At 41.9% G+C, this 22,666-nt stretch overlaps 1 protein-coding gene across 2 annotated transcripts in view; it reads right to left on the reverse strand.

Annotated features, from left to right (window-relative positions):
* The window catches only part of ITPKA (inositol-trisphosphate 3-kinase A), a 38,874-nt gene continuing 16,208 nt past the window's right edge, over window positions 1–22,666 (reverse strand). The window contains exons 2-7 of one of the 2 annotated variants that reach the window (XM_010580074.1): window positions 13,620–13,716; window positions 11,216–11,429; window positions 9,324–9,528; window positions 4,545–4,646; window positions 3,441–3,512; window positions 1–2,539 (exon numbers count right to left, since the gene is read on the reverse strand). In XM_010580074.1, the coding sequence (XP_010578376.1) occupies window positions 2,336–2,539; window positions 3,441–3,512; window positions 4,545–4,646; window positions 9,324–9,528; window positions 11,216–11,429; window positions 13,620–13,716 (894 nt within the window). In that variant the 3' untranslated portion in view covers window positions 1–2,335. The remainder of the gene's footprint in view (window positions 2,540–3,440; window positions 3,513–4,544; window positions 4,647–9,323; window positions 9,529–11,215; window positions 11,430–13,619; window positions 13,717–22,666) is intronic. The other variant, XM_010580075.1, reaches the window with a different exon arrangement.

Below are 22,666 nucleotides of genomic sequence, written 5' to 3' on the forward strand. Positions count from 1 at the left end.
TACAGTAGGACTGCTTGCAATTGCAGTCTCATAGAAAAGGTATTGTTATTAAAGTCCTCCCCCGTGAGACCTATTTACTTCCTATTCTCCTTAAGCACTGCTAACCAATGGCTTACCTGCTGGCTGCAGGAAAGGAGGAAGACAACTTTTTTTTTTTTTTTTTTTAAATTGTATGGAATTCACCACAGATTAATTTGTCATCTCATAGCACTTCAAAAGTTAGGAGGCATCTGGAATGATAATATCTGTGCACTCTATTGAAGGCTTGCTGTCACTTAAAAAAAAGGTGCAAACTCTCTGAAACATCCAAGTGGAAAACTCATTAACATACTATCATGAAAATAAAACTGAGAGGGACTCTGTGAGGCCACAGAAGAAGTCTGAACTGCAAAAATAATTACCAGTTTCAAACAACTTCTGGCTTAGGATGAAATGTTTCCAAGTGTCATTACTTCCTACAGAATACCCACTCTATGTCATCTTTTAGGTAACAAGTAAGCTTGAATTTTTAATACTGCTGTTTTGTTTAGAGATGATGAAAAACCCATTAAATCTGACTGATCTCTTAGTACAGTAGTGTGTTATCTAAAGGAACTCCTTTTAGAAATTATTTTAGGCTCTCCAATTCTAATTACAATTGTTATAGCTAGATTTCATTCCAGATCCAGAGTCTACAGTCTTTTTTTGGCTCATGATCATGATTATTATTGAAATAGCAGTTTCCCAAAGCATAGAGTCACCTTCATATATCCTAAAGTTCTCAGAATCTCTCCTGAGCACAGGACAGCAGGAAAAGACAGAAAAGATTTCTGTCTTTGTGCATTACTAGCTTTAGATGTTGAAAGGGGGATTAACAATCAAATAGTAATATAAGTCTTGTCCTCATTTTGAAAACTGCATCATCACATTATTAATGTTAAAACCTGGAATGCTAGTGAACATGTGAATACTGATAGTATTTATACTGCTAGTATTTAAAGAACTGTTCAAGTGACTAGAGGCAACCAACAGAGAAGGTATGTGAAGTTATTACAAGAAATCACATCAGTCTTTCTTGATTTTCACCAAAACACTGTGAATTTTCTGTGGCTGTGCCTGGGCCACAGCAAAAGAAAAATGAACCACAGGTGGCCCTGTGATTCCAGACGGGGACTCAGGGATGTGATATAGTGACATTCCTTCCCCCAAACTGCCCTGAGTTAACAGCTGATACCATGGAGGAAGGATGCCTGGGAATTATCTCATCATTAGTGTAGTGCTGTGAATGGAGAAACTTTACCTTCCTGATAGCTGCACCAGTCTACACACTTAAGTGGCAGCATTGTATTTGGGAACAGGAACATGGCTAAGAAGTCACATGCATTAGGAGACAGTCAAACCATGACCTTAAGAGATCACAGTGGTTGCTGGCTACTAGTGCGTGCACGTGTATAGGAGTTTTATCTTCAAAAATAAACAAACCTTGGAAAAAACCCTTAGTTCCCTGGTCCGCGTGCGAAAGAGTCATTACTGATTTTCAGAACTGCAGTTCAGCTGCAAGAGGCCAAACTTGCCAAGCTAGGCACTTTTCCAACAGCCCACCGATTCTGAAAGTCAAATGTTTTTGGAGACAATAGGCTGCTATTCTCTCCCTAGAGTATTTGTAATCTCCTGAGAGGCTACATAAAAAGCAAAGGCTGTTCTTGGACAGAAGTGAATCGAGGCTAGGGTAGGGAAGAGGAAGAATGGTCAACAGCAGTTACCACATCCAGCCACTACAAATCGCTGTCTCCCTTTGCTCCAGGTTTCTTGTGATTATCACCCATTTCCACCTTGTGCACACTGTAACACAATGCAGCAGAAGTTGTTGGTCCAACCTACGGTGTACACAGGAGCAAGGAGACTTGGAATTAGGGGAGAAAAAACCACTCTTGCTGGTTTCAAAACTATGCAGCTCCCTGAAAAATTGTTATTCCTACCCTGAATCCCCAAGCACTTGCTCTGGTTCACTAAGAGGTAATCTGGAGTCCCATCCGTTTGCCAGAAATTAAAATCATTTTGGTTTACCATGTAGACCTCTTGACTCATGCTGGTGTGATTCCTGAGTATGGAGATCTTCATTCTCTGAGGACCAGTCTGAAGTTAGGCTGGTGCAATACAGACCAATCTGGAGTTATTTAGGTTCATAGAGGGCTGATGCAAAGTCATTTTGATCACTAACTGCTGGGTTCTGGATGCAGCTCCCTCTGCACTAATGACCTCAGGAGTTTGGAGGGAGTTAAAGGTTTCTTTCTGAGTGATCCCAGTAGAGCAGAAAGTTACAGAGAAGCCCTGTAAGTTTTGTGCCAATCTCAACTCATCTTTCAGTGATGCTTTCCAAGATGCCAATCAAATTGTCCAACCCCAACAAATACCCATCCTCCCTGTTGCCTTCTTGCCAGGGGATCCTGTGATCCAGTGTCTGCCCATCAGGGAGAAGAGTGGTCTTTCCAAAATCGATCAGCCAGACATTGGCATTCCCACTGCCATCATGTACAAAAAGTAGTGAACTTCCAACAACCTGGAAGACAGATTGAGGTGATGTGGTTAAAAACACATCTTTAGCTCTCCCCATCACTTAACACTTCCCACTAAGAAGATGACTTCCTCTAATGACCTTCTCACCTGTGACCCAACAGACTTTTGGGCTGCACTTATACATTGACAATTTACATGCCCCATTTGTATAACCATATCAATCAGTAACGTATACATAGGCAAGTAGATGGGAAAATGGACCCAGTAAACAAAGGGAAGAAAAGCAGTTCTCCAGCTCACTTGGCAGCAGATCTCAATTTGAGCAATCCAGCAAAAGCCAGTGACTACTTTCAAAGAAAGACCATGACCCATGATTAACAAAAATGCTTCTAGCAACAAGAGGAATTCAACAAGGTAAAAAAAATGCCTGATCTCAAAATCTTGAGCTGTAACAAGCAGAACTTACAATGCTAGTGATGCCTTCTCCACAGCAAAGCATACAAGGAGAACATACAGAGCAGAATTATAAAGTGTTTCAATGTAAATCCAGTATAACTAATAAAACCTTCACTGTCAAACTATAACTGAATGCTACTGTACCAAATGCAAGCTTCCACATTACCATTCCTCTGTAAAGATTCCCACTGGAACGCACCAAGATTAGAGAAACCACAAGAAACTGGTAGTAATAAACCATTCCCTGCAGTGGCCCAGAGCTGTTAAGTGCTGGGATGTTACAAAGATGGGAGGATTTATTATTCCTCAACTGGTTTAATTTTCTGTATCGTTGTGGTGGAGGGTTTGTGGTATCTGTGTTGTTAACATATATTAGTTTTCTTCTATTGCAAACTCCTTTCTACTAATACAGCAGGCTATTCCGAGGTACATCTGAATTGCCAAACAAAGCAGCAATGCACCTCCACAGCATTACACTCACTGCTCACCTCATGTCGCTTGAAGAAGTCTGAGGATTCAAGAATGATATGAATTTCCTGCAGACGCCTGAGGTATTTTTTCTGGAGGAAGAGGGAAAAAAAAAACCAACCCATAAACATTTAAGCAAAGAATGAATGAAGTTACTATGTTTACAAGAGTCAATATAATGAAGAGATTATGTTAATTTTAGGCTAGAAGTCCTTCAAACCAACAGGTTCATCACTTGAAAGTCAATCTGAAAATACACTTCAACAGGCTTTCATAGGGAATGAACAGACTGGAGTTCCTCTGCTGCCTGTGTTACACCAAGCATACTTCTCTGTCTTGCTTTGGATGCAGTGAGACTTTCTGCATCCCTCCCCCCTTTTTTTTTCTTTTTAATAAAGAGAAAAAAATTTCAAGCAATTAAAATTCTTTCAGTTCTCCACAGTGAAAAGAGAATGAAACTGTGTTAGAGAGACAAGGAGCTCCAGCCAGGGCAGGGCGGAGCAGGTGGAGAGATTTAAAAAAAATAAAAATCAAGGCCTAATACATAAAGCTTTATTATACATTTTTAATGCTGCCCTGTGTTACCAAGCATGCTCCTCCTGGAGGGCTAATCTGCCTTCATAACAGCTTCTACACTGCAGCAAAACACTATGGCATCCCTTGAAGTTCCAAAGACAAGAGACACTTTATGCCATCTACCATATGCCTGCTGTGCTACCTGTGAAGCAGCATACAGGAATTGCTCTTTGAGGCAAGTCTCACACATCGGAGCACAGCCAGCCACTGATCTCACTTCCTGCCCCCGTGCTCTGGTTTTATCCTCCCCAGACTGAATTCCCAAATCACACATTTTCCTGCCAACACAATACTTGCTTAGACATCATCATCCCTCTGATGCATCTAACACCCATGGTCGAAGCTGATGACAAGCCATAAATTAGCCTGACTGACATTTTGCTAGCATGAGGAACTCAGGGTGAACTCATGGCAAGAGCTGACAGAACTGGTCTCAGCCAACTACATCTCACAGCCCAGCGAGTCCCCGTGTCCACTCCATCTGCTGCATGGCCCTGAAGCAAGTTCATTGGGTCAAAGATCAGTGAACCTGAAGAGTTCAGACTCACCAGAATAGTTGTGTTGCCCTCAATGAATTCCACAAAAACCTGTAGAACTTGCTCCTGTGTCTTCGTAGTTTTGAAGTTTGTGTTACATGTTCCATCTGCCTTCTGCACAAAAACACACAAAGACAGAGACCATTATATGACATACATATCATTCCCCTCATCAGTCAATCCTCTTGAGCCATCAACAGCTCAGCTCTTGCTAACCAGATGAAAGTGAGTAGTTGCACAGGAAGAGAGTAGATGAACCAAGCAAGAAGTGGAGGAGAAAAGATACAAAAGCTGATTGGATAACTTTAAATGGCACTTCCTTTCCTGTTGAGTGCAGTTAGAAAAAACACAACTCATGATATTACCAGCTTGCAGGAGGGTTTTCTCACACAGCAGCACTAGCAGTGCAAAGTTCAATGGGGCAAACCACAGTGACCTCTTTGGTTGTTCTCCCATCTAGCTTGGTGTAGTCAAACCCTGGCTAGGGGTGTAAGGGGACATTTTCAAACCCAATTTTACTAGCTCTTTTTGTTTGGTTTTTATTTGTTGTTGTTTTTCAGTGGGGAAATCAAAGAATTGTGGTTAAGACTCAGTTCCCAATATACCTTTGCACATTAATGTGACCCAGAAGTCACAGAACGGAAAGCTAGTTCCAGATAAGAACAACTCAGGATTTGCAATGCTAGCAGTGACACAAATCCTAGCACTGACAATCAGGTGTGTGAATTTTGGCAAAGGACAGTGCAGTCATGCTTGTATCCAGCTGGGTCCTGGAGAAATTCAGAGTATTTTTGTTCTAGCAGTAAGGCCTAGGACAGAAGCATCCTGCTACTGAAAAAAACTAGCCTTTTTACATGCTAATAGTGACCAGTTCGTGCTTGTGGAGCTACAAGAACAGCGCATGAATCAGAGGTATCTGTCAACATAGACTATATGAATATGCATTTCTCCAAGAACATCCCTGTTGCTTCAAGAGATACAAATACAAGCTTTCAGGACATGCATGTAAAATACAGCAATTATTGCAGTTGGTAGCCTGTATCCACTAAAAGCCTGCAGGATTATCAAACTGTATTCCTCTCCATTGTATCAGTCCAATGAAATCCCTCATTTCCATTACAAGAGTAAATCAACAGGTCATCAAAATGTGTTCCCTCCTACGTGTTAGAAGTCACTGCACCAAAACTGGGTAAATTCAGCTCCAGTCTCAGCAGGTGAAACACTATTTACTCCACAGCAGAATTCCGCTCCTAGTATATACACAAAAAAAAAATCCGATAATGCTAAATTTCCAGATTTATCATGCAAGAGAATGAACTGACTGAATGGCAAAGCCATGCAGAACAGCCTCCCACCTACCAGACTTTCTAGCAGCAGAATAAACAGAATTTTATTCCAAGGCTGTGGGCCAGATACAAGTGTGGCATGTCAGCCTGATGAGATGTGTAAGTTATGCAAGAGAAGTTCAGCAGGTAGGCAGTGAAAGTTAGGAGCCATCTGATCTGATGTGTGATAATACTCAACAGCACATAGAAATTTGGAACTTAGTCTGATGCCTCGTACCTCTTCACTGGAGTAAGGTTGTTTTAAAAATAGTTTCTCCCCATGCCCCAAATCCCAGAACAAAGTCTGGAATAGCTGCTCTCTGTACCCTTTTCATCCTTTTTTGTCTGGAAAGACCAGTTGCTTGCTTCCCTGTTGTTTACAAACACTTTTATGATTTTTTTTTCCTTTGCAGTGGTTGGCAGGAAGCATAACTGCTGCCTGCCTTTACTTGCTGCGAACAACGTCCAGATTTTGAATGACACCATCCCTCATATTCTATCCCAGGTCCCTGCAACAACTCTGGATGTGCCTGATCCCCAGGAGGTGCTTGCCTGACTCGCTCCTTGAAGTTGTACCCTTGTCAAGGCCTCCACATACATTCCTGCACAGCAGAGCAGTCCATTGCACAGTGCAGCTAGCGGGCCACTTGCAGCATTTCTCATTAGATGTGACAGCGACACAGCTAGCAGGTTTGGCGGCTCCATAAAATAGTGCTACCTATCTTAACCTGTGTGGTCTTGCTCAGATTCCTCTAGAGACTTCCCTTAGAGGGCTCTGGGTTAAGGTTGTGACCTAAATGGATTCACAAAGATTTATGAATCAAATATGTCCTCCTGGGAAAATGGCTATCCCTGATATACAGCTAAAGGAATGGTACCAAAGGAAGAAGTAACTTCCCAAACTGCAGAGAGATTCAGTACAGAATGGGAAACCAGAACTCCTGATTCTCAGCCCCATGCATCTCTGCTTTGCAAAACTATTAGCTTAGGGTTGTAGAGACAATGTTTGTGATGCCTAGCCTTTATACAGCCCCTTCCAGAGAGGAAACCTGCATTCTGAATCTCACAGGCACAAGAGACTGAGTGTCAGGTGCCAGCTGTAAGGAATCCCAACAGTTCAAACTATTTTTGATAAAAGGAAGAGTGACAAATCCCAAAAATGAACCTGACTTGATTTCAGAGATATGGAAGCAAGGCAAGGAAAAGAGATGGATCAACCTAAAGAGAAAAGGTACCCCACTGATGAAGAAGGAGTGCATATGGCGAATCAGATCTCATTTATCAGCAGCCACTTCACAGAATGGCTTCTATGATTTCACTTTCTTTGCTTCCGCTTCTTACTCCAGCAGCCACAGGGCAGGAATATTTCTGAATGACCAAACCCAACATATCTGCTCAGCTCACTCCAGGAGTTATCAGTGCTCAGGGAGAACAACCCCCTTTTCTCATCAACCACTAGCTGGCACCACTGATCCTTACAGACTCTCCTCTCAAAAGTGGGATCTCTGCAGCATGGCTTTGCTTTTCTGCAAATACACAGAACTGGATGTACAGTTCAGCTACAGTGAAACAGTGTAGGGAGTACTGACTAGCTGTATTGCTTGAACAACACACTTTGTCACCATTTCTCCATGTAAAAAAAATAAGAGAATGACACCTACATCCCTCATAACAGCACACGGAGATAAAGGAAAAGGTAACGTACTGCAGTACTCTACAGCATTTCCTATGCTTAATCAAGGATTAAGTATTTGTGTCCCCTTTTGCACAGTTAACAGCATTATCTCAACAGAGGGAAATATCATGCAGTCTGTGTGCCATACTGCTCCTACCCACCTCTGATAACCAACCAAACCACAAAGAAAAAGCCAGGAGGTTTTACTGGAGCTCCCCTGTGCTCCCTTAGCTCAGTCACTCTCCATGACTCAACATAAATCTGTACGTCTTCTACCCTGACCAACTATCTTTCCAAGAACATATGTAAAAGGTCTCAAGATCATCTGAGTTTCTGGTTCCATTACACAGGGCATCCAAAGACTTAAGTGGTATAGGAATAAAACAGATATCTTGACAACATCATTAGATGGCTAAAGGGTAAGACAGGAAGTGTCTTGGCTGGATGGGAGCCAGATCATCTACCACCCAGACAGCTCCTGCGTGAGGATGCCTGTGTCTAACAGCCAGGAGTGGGTGGCACAGCGTACAGGGGGCCAGCACAGCATGAGCTGGAAGCCCTAGTTCCTGTGTCACAGCAGGAGAATCTGTGAATGAGGAAGGGAGAAGACAACACAGGGAAGCAGAGAAAAAAGGGGTATTTAAAGAGCCTCTGCTTGTCAGCGTCGCCCTCTTTTACCCCTTCCTTCTTCCTATGTGCCTGGACTATGAAACGGAAGCAAAACTAATCCAGATTATAATTTACAATGTCCTAACATACCTAAATTAAACATATATGCTCTGGAAACATCCCAAAATCACACAGGGTAACCCACACTAACTTCTTCATAGCTGTCCCATCATGGGCTTCAGGTAACAAATACTCATCCAGGGTATAGGGTGGGTTTGGGCAGCTCTCACCATGCTCCATGCTGCTACAGGTACATCACTATCTAAACCCAAGCGGACTAGTTCAAGGCTAGCTATGACAGGCCTATGCAAGCAGAAAGCACACTTCTGGATTCCCGCAAGCGTTAACATTTAAGTAACTGAGTCAGGTGGCTGATATTCTGAGAGTAGGGTGTAATGGGCTTCTGGGTAGGTATCTGACATTGCCATGGGGCACAACAAATATAAAGAATCAATGGGTATGAAAGAAAATTGCCAAGGTTCTTCTCTGGCTGTAACGTAGTATCCTAGGAATGGTATAGGGGCACAGACTTACCTATCGAGAATAGCAGATAGACTTTGTTGACAGAGAAATTTTATTTTTGGTGTTTTTTGCTTTATTCCAGCTCCATCTATACTGGATATTGTCATGTACTTAAAAGGAAAAGGGGTTTCCTCAATCCTAAGAATATCTAAGCTAATACTTTTAACATGCCTTGCAAATAAACATAACTGGAACAAAACCACTTTACTGTGATTGGAATAAATATGTATAGTTCCTGGATAAAAAAAAAGTAATTGCATGGGGAGAGGCAGTTATTTCTTCAGCTCTGAATTCTTCCTTATAACAGTCTCATTTTCATTCTATCTACGCTGTGCACCTGCTTGAGTCCTTCCTGCAATGTCTCTGTGGTTGAACCAAGTATGGCTGATGTGCATTTGATGCTTAATTTCATTGACATTACTCTATTATAATTACAATGGATGCTTTAAAAACACAATACACTGAACTCTGTGGTTTCAATTAGTGCATTTTCACATAATCCTTTGGAAAACCTGGCTACTGATGTGCACTAGCCTTTTGATTAATCAACAAATCAAACAAAGCTTGGTCTCCAAGAACAGGCAGAAGTGAAACTATTACCTTAATCCCTTCAATCCTGAAGCCCAGGTTGGCACTAGAGCTGATGGTTTCCCTCCACTGCATGTATCGGGGTTTGGTGACAGCATGCTGGGCATTCTCTTCAGCTGTGGGAGCAAGAGGATCCACTTCAATCATTTTCTTGTACATGTCCTTACGCAGCTTTGGTTTCTCACGGGCCTTAGTCAACTCTTCCTCCAGGTATGTCCTGCAAAAACATCACATCCCAACAAAACTATAAGGACTCCCCAAACATTTATTTTTACAACTTATAAACTGGCCTCAAGAAATGTCAACCAGGAAAGTGAGTGTTATCATTACCCCAGTTTTGCTTATGGGGAAAATAAAGAACACAGACTAATGACTGTGCAGGCATATTTAGTGAAACAGCTGCAGGAATCGGGAATTGTGTCATTCACTTCTTGTTCTAACCATACCTTAACTTACTGTTATTGTTATGTCTTGCTTACAGAATGGGAGAAAGCTGAATTCCTACTGTGCCATGAAATAGAACTGTATTTTAAGAGAACAGTTAGGAGAGATCACTTACAATGAAATCAAAAGCAAATAGGGCTGCTGAAGTCTTACTGTCTTCTCTCTCCTCAAAAAAAACCCGTAATGTGAGCCATGTGTGATTTTTTTTTAGGCCTCAGAATGCCTAGAATTAAGGTTTTACTTAATGCATCGCAGTGAAAGACAGAATCATTCTTAATACAGTAAAAATTAAGAGTAAAGCAGATTATCTCAGCAGTTCCAAACCAGAAGAGGTTAACTAAGAACAGGAAGGTGAAGGGTGACAAACCTTCCACGTTTTGCTGTTATCACTCAACCTGTTAATCTGGTAACCATTAGAAAGACACTATGCATGTTCTCTACATTCCACTGGACTCCTAAAGCTTGCACTTTGTCAGGTGCCTGCAATGTACTTTCTTCATCACAGCGTGATAAACCAGGCTGGTGTTTAGGAGATGCTGTCACTCATTACCAGAATGTCACCTACTTTGAATAAAATATGTACTGATGCAAATCCTTCTCCTCTTTCTTCCAGGCATACCAGTGCTATACGTTTCTACTCTGATTTAGCTGACAATTCATTTAAGGTTTTGTATCTATTTGAAAAGGCATGTCTGCAGTCCTGTAAGTTGAATAACTCATTTATGACAGTAACTTCTGAGAATCTGAGCTAGCAGCCAAAAGATTACTATGACAGTTCATACCTCTCTGTACTGTTACTCCAGGCTCTCAACAGATTCCTTATCTATTTGTTATGCTTAGATAACATTTTTGAGGTTTTCCTCTTAATCACAGACAAGATAAGGAAAAGAAAGTGAGAATCTGGAGAACAAGGTGATAGCATCATGGAGATGTCAGAGTAGGGAAAAACACAGGTCAGTCCCGAGCAGATGGTCAACTCTTTTCTTTACAGAAAAGATCAATACCAGTGAAGACTCACTCAAGCGTTGGAAATGGGCTTTCACACTGCTATTCAGTCATTTGCATTTGGAGATGGGAATTTTACTCTTTGTGAGGTTTTTTTGAATCACTGCATACACAAAGATTAAATGAACTGGCAGTGAATGAATCATGTAATTTTTTTCCCACGTATTATCAGGCCACTGCAGAGAAACTTTGTCTTAAATTGCCCCTGAAAATTTCTTGATGTGGATAGTTTTTGAGGCTATAGATCAGTTAGCTTCCAGAATCCATGTACAATCAGGCTACAGTGGGACATACTCTCCTCAGGTTGTCCAAGGTGATTGCCATACCAACACCAGGTTGTCTGGAATGAATCCCAAGGCTCCAAAAACATTACCAAACTCCTCCAGACAGATCACATCCCCCCTTCTTTCAAATGCATTTGGGTTAGAAAGCACTTTCTCTTTCATGTACCCCACCTGATCCCCATCTTGCAGTCCATCACACAAGGCCCTTCAAAATCAGTAAGCAAGTCATCCAGCTGAATGTAGCTCTCGCCATCTCTCTCCACCACACCATGGAAGCAAGGGACACAGGAGCGTAGTGGGTCTTGCATCAATCGCTCAAAACACTCCTTTTCATTCTCTGAGAAGCGTTTGAGAATCTTCCCACTATCAGCTGCCTTGAAACTCCCTAAAAAAGAAAACCAAACACATGCTGACAAGACTGACCTGCAAAAAAGAAAAACACCATCCCCCACCACTCCAGCTTCATCTACCTTGGCCTCATGACACCAGTTAACGATTTCTCCTGAACAGAAAAGATAACATGCCTTTCATAAAAAATAAAATACCCAGGACAAACACAGCCGTTGGCAGTGAAAGTCCGTTTGGATACATTCCCATGTCAGAATTTACAGCTTTAAGGAGTGCAGCTGCTCCAGGCCATCTTTTTTTTTTTCCATGCTAAACTCTTTGTTATGATATTAAAACACTACTATACTTACTAAAATGCACAGGAAGAAGCCACAAGCCAGAATTCATTAATCCTCTGACAGGCTATTTTAAAGCTGCGTAACACTGCCAGTGTTGGCTTTGTCCTTAATCCTCACATAGGGTATACCTGCTGAGCGTGTACATACCGAGACAGAATGGTCAATCAGTGATCGTTAAACAGCCATGAACAGGCCAGAAGCCAAGCACTGCCCTTTCTACACACACATACACACACACGCTATGACTGCGCATGCCTGTACCTCCAGGTACTGCCTCTCCTCCGGAGCCCTGCTAATCTGCAGGTACAGCCTGTAGTGCAATTGGTTTTTTACAACCCTGTGTCTGAATAGTATCCAGTACAAATAACAGCCTGCACAGACCAAGAATGGCAGTAGTTAGACTCCAGCTGTCTAGAATCTCCTGTCCAGATGCTCTCCTGTCCTGCAACCTGCCAATAACATCTGAGGAAAGTACACCTTTCATTCAGAGGTACCCTTTAGTCTACATGACATAAAATAGGTGCCAAAGTAGGAGCCTCATTAATCCTGGGGTTAACGCTCAACTTTTACCACAGCAGAATCCTTCAGCCATTGCAAACTGGTTCTTCTCTGACAAATCCTAGAACCGGCACTGCCTCAGCACAAGGGCGAAGGTGGTGATGACTCAGGTTTTAGGTTAGAAAGAACTTGTCATATCAGAGAACAGCAGCTGCAAAAAGGATGGACTAAATGCAACCACAGAAAACTATCTAAAGCAAACTGGAGCAATATCTCTCCTAATCAACTTCTAGCAACCTCTTAATCCTCCTCTTCCACCCTAGTACACAAGCCTCCAGAAGGGTTATGATTACATGACTAGTGCATCACTCCACACAGATCAAGCCAACCCCATACACACTGTGATAAAAACTGCAATAAGACTGGGTCATCTTGGCACTCTGCGTGATACAAGTCAGCCCCACCAATACCACTGTGCAAAACGCAGCTACTCCATTTCTAGGACTAAATACGTTTCTCTGCACAGCTTTGAAGTGCACCATATTAGTGCATTAGCATATAAAGAGGTGGTTCAGGTACTGCATTAAAGCACGATGCAGCGTAGGTGCCTGCCCACATGTGTACTAATAAACCCCACACTAGCACTTTAGGAACAAGGACTGCACAGGAATTAAATGAAGCATGAGAGAAGCAAACCTGATGACTTCTCTTTGTTGTTTTTTTGCCTTACCAATGAAACAAAGCCTACATCGGGAGCACGCTTACCAACTTCTACAGACACAAAACTAGAACTAGCTGACTGAGCTGTTCCTTGCACTCATACAGTGAACAATGACAGACTTGCAACGCAAACACCTGGTCAGCAAGTCAATTTTCATCAGATTTGTTTTCCACCCAAGCGTTTACATTCAGATGAGGGGTTTGGGGCTGGTATTTGAAACACTGTCCTTGCCAGGGCTGAGGCACATACAGGTACAGGCAGTAACCCTTCTCTCTAGGGAACTAACACACATTGGCTACTCAGTCAAGAAAGATGATCCCATACCACAACCAACAGCAACAGATGGACTGGGGCTTCAACTCCTCAGACCCTCTTCTTTCCCTCTAACACATATTTTACATATATCACCTTACAAGGATGCATCAGGAGCCTGGCCCTTCCCCACAGTCTGAGCATTGCTTCTTTGCTCACCTCATTATTCAGGTATATCGCTTCCCCTTCCCTATCCCCACCACAACAGAAAGAAAGATGTTCTAGTTCACAGATTTATGTGATACTGCCTGCTTCCTTTTTATGTGAAAGAAGGAAACAGAGAAACAATGAAACACTGCCTCCCTTGCTGCTGCCATCCTGACTCAAGAGACAAACACATTGAAGATATCCATCTCACCTGTATGCCCAGCCAGCTGCACCCATGAGTAGCGTTTCTTGAAGGGGCTGATGACTGGCAAGTTAACCATGGTTTTAATTGTATGCCACGCCTTTTTCTGGAACACAAAGAAAAGAAATATTAAGTTGGGCAAAAGCTGAAATCCTGACATGCCACAAACATACCACATAGCTTCATACACATTGAATTGTTCCTCACTAATTTGTAAGCGCTCAAAGGTGGAACCACAAAACAGATGCTGTGATCATCGTTGGAAAAATATGCACATAAAACCAAGAACAAATACTTAAATATAATGCCCTACCATCCACAAGATAGCTGCCTGCAAGAAATTTAAAAAAAATTTTAAAAAAATCATACTGCACATCACAGGCCTGTTCTTAGCCACACCTGACCCTCTCTGTGTCTGAGTCATGCAGTATGCGGACAGCGGATGCCGAACACACACTTATGCACATTTAAGTTTCCATGAGACATGAACATGAGCTGTTTGCCACTGTCATCAATACTTCCTTCATCATCACCTCATGATTAACTGCTTTCTCCGAGTCAACAGGTGAGTCTTACTGTGACAGATGCATAGAAAATAGATCTCTAGTTAGACACGGAGGTCACTCAGGTCCCTCAGCACCCATTGACAGTGTGCTGTAGAGTCTACTCCAGGTCACAGATTTTCCTGCTCCCTCCCCTCTTTCCCAATCTTGTTACTTTTTAACAAAGCTGGGCATTGCTCTGGCCACCTTTGGCTGCCCCACAGTGCAGCTGTCTGGGTACCCCTGCAGGCAGATAGGGAAACAGAACAGCTGCTCACAAACAGCAGCTGAGTGCTCTGTCGAAAAGGCGAAAAGGAAAAAAAAAAAAAAAAAAAAGTAGAAAGTGAAAAAAAGTCTTGTGCTCTGGAACTGAAACCCAGGTGGGACAGAACCACAGCCCACTGGCATTCATGTTACACTCTGAGGGATCCCAAAGTGCTTTACAAACAAGGACAGCAGGCCCATCTCTTCTGTCACTAGAACATGATACCCTGCTGGAGAAAAAAAAAATGGAGTTGCATAATATTCGTGCACAACATAGTACTGAGGCTTTTTTGCTGAGATCAAGTATAGTTGGGGATTAGGCTGCCTTTACAGAAGTGCTTATCAATGGCCTAACTGGGATTCATCAAAATCAATGGGAGGCATTGATTTCACTGAAAATGAATTTAGCTCATGCTCAACACCTGAAAAACCCACCTTCAAAACAACCACATCTTCTCTAGCAGAAATACTGATCTGACGATTTAGGTGCTTAGGATACCCAATTTTTATTGTCTTCTACACTATACTGCTACAGAAGTGAAAAATACAAAAAGTGAAATTGCAGGCAATGATACACAGGCAAAACATAGCTCTCCAGATCACACTCTGACCTGGCCACGCTTCCCCAAACTTGTTCACTTATATCACATTTTTTACAAGGTATCCTCTAGCAAGGTTGGTCACTGTGTGAGGGCAAAACCCTGCGGCTATCTTAGAATGTATCAAGAGGATATGTGAACTCACAGATGCAAGCGATCTTTCTTTTAAGGATTTGTCTTCACAAGAAAGTTTTAAGTTATGCTGCTATCATAACAATATAATCACCATATGAGCATACTTACTCTGAAATAAGGTTGCTGCTTCCTACTTAACTAACTTTGGTTTTGAACGCAGTTCAAACCGAAATGAAGTCACTCTTAGTCTGATAGAAGTGCACCCATGCAGCAGTAACACTTTTGAAAACATACTGTGACAGTGAGAGAAAGCATCCAAAGAAAATCCTGGATGTTTGAGACTCATGAAGATTCAGTTGTACTTACTGCAACTCCACAGATGTTACTAACTCTAGCTAAACTCCAGTTTCATAAATACTTTCTACAGGTTTAAATGACCCTTTCATATTCTATATTATTTGCCTTAAGTTGTTCCAAACTGCTACCCTGCAGTGCTAAACAGTGACTTGGCTCTACCACAGAGCTGGCTGCTGTTTAGTGAGGATGAGAAACTCTTGTACACCACTTATAAATGTCCATAGCCTCCTTCTGCAGGAAAGTGCAATGTAAATATTCTTATTCAAGTAGCAAAGATAAATTACATTTGTATAGTATAGTCTATTTGCCAGATTTAACTGATAGCAGAAGCCCTTTAGTCTACTCTGCTGCTTCTACTCCAGAGGGACACAGCTCTAAATTATTTAAAGAACAGTTAAAAGTAAACACCATTCTAAATTAAAATGATCCCTTTGAATGTTAACTCCTGCCAAAGATTTAGTTTTTGAAGATTCCAGCCCAATTTTCAGGGTAACACTGCTTTTTCCCCATCCCTTAATCAGAAGTCAGCATTGCTCCATAACTCTCTCCTAAAGATCCTATACTCTCATTATGTCCCACTCCTAACAAACTGCATCCTGTCTCCCAACAACTAGTCATACTGCTATATCCAGAAGTGATAAGAAGCACAGGTTTTCAAGGAATGCACATCAACTGTCAATGCAACACCACACTCCAGTGGTTTTCCTGCCTCCTGCCTCCCAGCTAGCCCTAAGAAGCTGCAGGTTTTATTTGTATTGTGGGTGTGAAGGAGAGACAATGGGCCAAATTCAGCCCCAGCTCAAGTGGACTTTGGCTGCTTAGGTTACAGCTCTACAGCTCCCTTGAATGAATATGTTTAAACTACTCATCCAACAAGCAGACGCAGACTTTTTTTTTTTTTAATTTTAAATAATCTCTTCTCAAATCTCCCCCCCCTCCCCCAAGACAGGGCAAGCATGAGGCTCAAGCTAGGAGGGAAAGAATTGCTTCCAGACCCGTCCCATGGGGTGTGCTGCCACCAGCAGGGGTTCAGCAGTTGCATCTTCCTCAGTCTCCCAGCTCACTCAACCCCGGATGCAAATTGCCAGGAGGCAAACAGGGCTGCATGCTGTTGGAGCAGTGGTGTGAGTGGGATGATGAAAACTTTGTGTGCCTGCTGTAGGAGGAATCTTTCTCACTTCTATTTCTAAAGCAAGATCTCTTCCCCTTTGTTAGCAATGGTATTATGTGCTTTTCAAATCACTGCTTTATGCTGCAATGGCAAAGAGGACTGCTACCACTGCCCATCTGTATTTGCAGTCCATATCTCCCTCAGTCCCCGTTTGTTCTAGATTGCTGCTCAGTCTTCCTTGATCTTTTGCTCTGCCTGGGTTTCTCCAAGCCCTCATTTCTTCTAGATTCCCAGCCAGTGTATGCTATTCACATATATGCAGGGAAAACTCAAGATCTCTCTGCATCAGGATTGCCTGAAACAGATGCCCTTGACATCACCAGTGTTGGTTTATATGCTTCTTGAGATCAATATACTCAAGAGTTTTCCAATAGGAAAAAGGAAACCATTCCAAAAGGGCCAAGAGGCAAACATGAGAAATATTAACATTCTTAGATCCAGCATGTAAGTTACTCAGTGTGAACTGTAACTGACACACTATATATATATATCTTCCTAAGAGATAAAAGGTGTGAGATGCTAAAGAGGGGAAAAGCTAGTTCCCTGCCAATAGGTCAGCCTGTGTGATGGGCTGTGCCACCGGAATTGTGTCCCTGGTAGCAAACAAACAAAAATTCAGGGGAAGAGAATGGGAGAACTGATGCCTGCAATACAGCCACAACGCATACAAAGGATTATGGCTTGGTATCTGACATTGATTTGTGTTATCTGGATTACTCTTTTGAATCACTCTTCTGAATTTGAAGCACAGCACTGAAGAGCAGCACATATCCATGCAGCAGATGTGGCAGACTTGCTTTGTGTTAGCACTGGCATATGCAGACAAGATGCTGGCCAGATGATGTATTCCCAGCCTACTCAACCCTGGATAAAGGTAGCTGTTGCCATCATATCTATCCATTAAGAAACAGCAAAGACAAGCAGCAACTGAGAGCCACTGGTTCATGCAAGCACAGCTTTCTCCAGGCCTTTTCTTATGATGAGAGCACAACTTCATACTTTACTAGCATGCAGAAGCACAGCCACGATGATCCCTCAAATACACCAGTAGGACTTGGCTGAGGAAAACCCACTAAACCCACTGGGAGGCATTTCATCCATTTTAAGGGGTTTTAGCTCAGGTCTCACTGTCCCCAAGAATTAATCCCCAGGAACTACCAGGTTTTCCTGAAAGCCTTCCACCATTTCAGGCCAAGGGCTGTAACATGCTAATAGCCAAGCTCACTGAACAGATTAGTGCAGACTCCTCAAATGGGGTGGGGTTTTTTTGGTTGCTGTTGTTGTTTTACAGGCAGTATAGAACAACTGAAATATCTCTCTGAGCATATGCTGAATCTCTCAGGGACAGGAAAGCCACTCTGACTGCTGAGGTAAACGGGGGATAGGGACCTGAACCTTCCTCTGCTGTTCTGTAGAAAAATAAGTATAATATCTCCCTTATTTAAGGGTAAAATGAAAACAAAGATTCGGTTTGGTGAACACCTTAAAGACGTGTAACTACCCTCAGGCAAGCACTGACAAACAGGTGACATACACAGGAATTTGCAGAATTGAGTCTGAAGTGAAGCAATTACAATAATTAAAAACACCAATCACATCTAAACTAGTAAGTATTGAGGGACAGGTGAAATAAGAAAAACCTTTTCTTCAGAAAAAAAAAACATCAGTTTTAATAATCCTAGCATGTTACTTGAAACTATAGTGAGTTAAAGAACAAAAGCCCACTGAAGTGTAACATAAATCAACTAGGTCCCTGAAAAACTGTTCATTCTTCCATCAGCAGCAGAGTGGAGGAGTAGTTTCTTGCCTGACCTGGTAAATTTTCATGGAAATTCTGCTAGACTATAGTAAAATGATGACCCTTGAATCCTTTTTCCAGGAAAATTTCAGCAGCTGCTTTATCCAAGATCCTGTTGTCTTTTTTTTGTGCACTAGTACAAAGCCTACGCAAGCCTACAGAGAGCTATTATGACAGCAAGAAACAAAAGGATAGTGAGAAATTTCTTTGTAATTTTTTTTTTCCTAAAAGGCTTTAAGAAAGACTACTTAATTGTCAGTCATCATAATCTACTGTTCTCTTAAAGTCTTTACATCATTTAGGCTAAATTCTGCCACTCTGGGACATGGGGGCTGAAATCTGATCTGTATTGCTGGTTGCCACTGCCTGCTCAGTGTCTCACTAACTCCTAGAAGGAACAAGGTTCCTCCACAAGGACTCGCAAGGAGTACAGAAAACTATAATTATCAAAAAGTTACTACATGTGTTTCAAAATAACTCTGTAAGAGCCATGTGCCCAAAACACAAAAGCCCTGAGCAATACCTTGCCTGGCCATCTCAACCAACACAGTGCAAATGAGCAAGTGTGTGAGAAGGTGTTGGGTGTTGGCCTCTGTCAGGACACAGTAACCAAACAATAGTGACTGAAAAAGTAACACCTGGGAACCCATCAGACCATTAGCTGGAACTGCCTTCTGCAAGCAGGCCCTAAGCAAACACTAAGCATTACTAAGCTGGGTATCAGCTATGACTTATCCATGCACAGTATTAGTCATTCTCCAGTAGCTCACCTTTCAGCTCTGATTTCTCCCCCCCCTTCTCTTCCACCTTCCTTTCTGGGTCATGCACTAGCACCTGTATTACTCTTTGAATGATACAACAAATCCTCGTGAGGTCTGTAAGATTATTCACAGAGCTGTCGTAAGTATCAGTGTGAGCAGGTGGTAGGGTCTAGTCCTGCAAATAGCTCTCTGTCAATATTTGTTCCTTCTAAACTCTGGGTATGTTTTACAGTTTTATTATTGTTTCAGTTTTACTTTTTATAGGATATATATTTACTTAACTCAATAAAATGTTTTTAAAACCCTAGGAGTTAATTTTATCTACAAAATCTTTGACTGTTTTATTTACCTTAGTTTTTTAAAACGGAAATAAATTAGCTTGAAAGCTAGTTTGTTTTCTTAACTCTTTATGCCACTTAATTATTTAATTCAATTTGGAAAATGAAATTAACATTCAGATTTGTTCTCCATTTTCAGTATTGCTTGTCACTTCATTTGAATTGGCTTTGACCTGACATATTGGAACTGCACAAAGAATTTAAATGTAGGTCCAAAGCTACTAACCATATTATTTTAATGAACTAAGCCTAGCCTGAACAAAACTTTGCTTTCATCTGTCTCAATGCAGCCACTACCTGCCACTACCACAAAAAACTTCCATAAGAAATCATTCTGAGTGGACCACAACCAAGACAATTACTAGCCTAATTTAATTACCTTGTAATTAGATATGCTTCTCTTTCTGTGTGAATGTAATCAATAACTAAAATAGTATAATTACAACCTATTAAAAAAAATAAATCACAAACACGTTAACAAAGAATCTACAGCTCTGTCAGAATCGCAGTATTCTACCAAGACAGATTGTTATCAGCGTTATTTCCCCCAAATCAATAAGTTTTGCATAGGTGCAGCTTCACAGCAGCCAGCTTCAATGGTTACTAGGTATTTAATTTTTTCAAGGGATTGCAGCTCTGGGACAGCCAACTATATGGTTTCATCTTGTGGAGAGATCTGGGGATTTGAGTGATGTTATATAAAAAAAAAATTTAAAAGATAGTGAGAGTTGCTGAGCAACATGGTATCTTTCCGGTTACAGTCACAGAATTTGCCTACTGAGGGATTCTGGTTTTGAGTTCTTTCAGTTTGAGGCTTAGTGTAGTTGTCTTTGCAGATCTGAAAGAAGCAGGCAGTTGACTTGGTCAGATCCAGATCCTGGAACAAAGGACATTTTAATGCCCAGTATAAGCAAATTATAATTATCCTTGTTTTTTCTTCTAGTATATACAGATGTGTATATATATACATACACGCACACTTTTAAAATATGTAAAGCAGGTAGTAAAAGCTTTTCATTGCAGTCAAAATTCCATGAATTTTTTTAGTTGTCCAGAATATAACAACTCCTAGGCTTGGGATCATTTGGCATTTGAAGAAACTTAGAAGACCTAACAAGGCATTGTACTGCAATGGAGAAAGTGAGACATGTGTGTCATTTTTCCCTTATTTGTTGGGAGAAATATAACTTAAATATCCACAAAGGCTCTGTGTAGGTAAGCAAGGGGCAAGATTTGCCTATCACTAAAACAAAAATGCCCCAAATAAAAAAATCCCTGAATTTGTCACATAAGGTACGTACTTTATACTTTCAGCAGCCAGTTACTGTGCTTTTGCCCCTTATTAAAGGTTTCTGGAATCCTCAAACTAAGGAGATTCTTGCTGCCAAGTCTACTACCCACTTGGCTGAATCAGACATGAATCACAAATCGAGACAAAGATCTCAATGGGTGGGAGGTGAAAGAGCAAGTCAACAAGAAGAATGCTCCCAAGCAAGCTCCAACAGGAGTATGTGAGCAAACTCTCACACAAACCTTTAGAACTAAGTTTCCGAGTACAACATTTGATTCAGCTCCCAAGATAGGATGAGGCTCTTACAGCAACTGACTTAGCCCTATTATTACCACATTTCATCTTCTCTTGTCTCTGGGCAGTAAACAGGTTCCTGATGCACACAAAACGCTAGTCCGTACAGTAGTGATTGTTCATGACTAACAAAAAAGCTATTTAGGGCCAGAATTGAAATGTTGCTCTATGATAACTTACATCAATGGGTAGCCCAGCCCAGAGTCTGGAGATTTGGGCATAGGCTTTAAAAAGTCTGTGCCCTGACCTGATATGCAACAGCATCATTCTTCAGGCTGTCAGAGGTGCTATGCCAACCAACATCAACAGATAATTTGGCCAAATCACTGCAACTGGCCTTCTGCCAGGGCAGCTGTGTTACTTCAAATGCTGTCAGCTGTCACTCAAGGTATACAAACAGTGTAACCATGTCCCTGATCAAGGAAATCGCTGAGAAATCTCCACGTGCTAGACGCCTTGGGAGCCTTGACCATCCTTGTATCTGCTTCAGTCCCCAGGGGAACTAACACTCACTGCTTTGTCACGCAGTTGATCCTCCTATGGTGTACGAGTGCCAGCTGGAGCTGTAAGACTGATGATCAACAGCACGGGAGAACGCACGCTCCTAAAGAACGGCAGTTTGCACGCTAGAGGGGCAACTTCCTGACCAGCACCTCTCATCAGATCTGCCAGGCAAACTGTGACTACACCTTCATCTCTCCCTCCCTCTCTTTCACCATCCAGCCTCCAAACCTTTGAGAAGAAACGGTCCTCAGCCCGTACTTAGCCCTTGATGCTTCCGGCTTTGCACTCAGCCATGGGTGAGGGCCACAGCTGCTCAACCAGCATTTGGCAGGTGTATCCTCTGACTGCAAGGTTTTCGTTTCCTGTTTGTACCACACTCAAGATGGGCTGGGCTAAACCTCCAGGGTCATGAGAAACACTTAATGCAATAAGCAGAAACGACGCTGCAAGACAGAAGCCTCAGGTTCCTCTGTTTTCTCCTCTGTCACGTCTCACCATTCAGTGGGATGCATACATCATTTGGCTTCACTACCCTTTCGGATACTTGGTAAGCTTGCTGGATATTCACTGTGTCTGGACTAAAAGAAGAAGTGAAGGGAAGAGAAATGGATGGTTGTTATCAGACTGAATTACTAGGAGCACAGAATCCCATGTCCCACTCCACAGTTGGATTCTACTCATAATTCCAGCAGCAGTCCCTCTCCAAATCAGAGGAAAATGAAGTGCAAAGAAGTGAAAGCATTGCTTGCCTTTCTGCAAACAGCATCAAGAGTCACAGTCTGCTGACTATTCTGCAGGTATCAACGTTAGCATCTTGTTTCCAATCAAGTGAAATACCTACAACCTTTATGTCATTCCCAGGCCAAAAGCCAAAAGGGCCAAGGAATTAGATGGCTGCACTGTCACAAGGGTTTCCTTCACTTTTCCCACAGAGATGTTGTAAAAGCCAGTACTGTTGACTGAAAGATTTTATTTTCATAAGAATCAACTTTTTCTGTTTTAAGGGATACTGAAATGTCTACCTTTGATAGCAGGCATTAAACGTGGCCATTATCTCTACCT

Source organism: Haliaeetus leucocephalus, unplaced genomic scaffold, assembly GCF_000737465.1.
Source record: "Haliaeetus leucocephalus isolate CR32 unplaced genomic scaffold, Haliaeetus_leucocephalus-4.0 Scaffold696, whole genome shotgun sequence".
In the NCBI taxonomy this organism is placed as follows: domain Eukaryota; kingdom Metazoa; phylum Chordata; class Aves; order Accipitriformes; family Accipitridae; genus Haliaeetus; species Haliaeetus leucocephalus.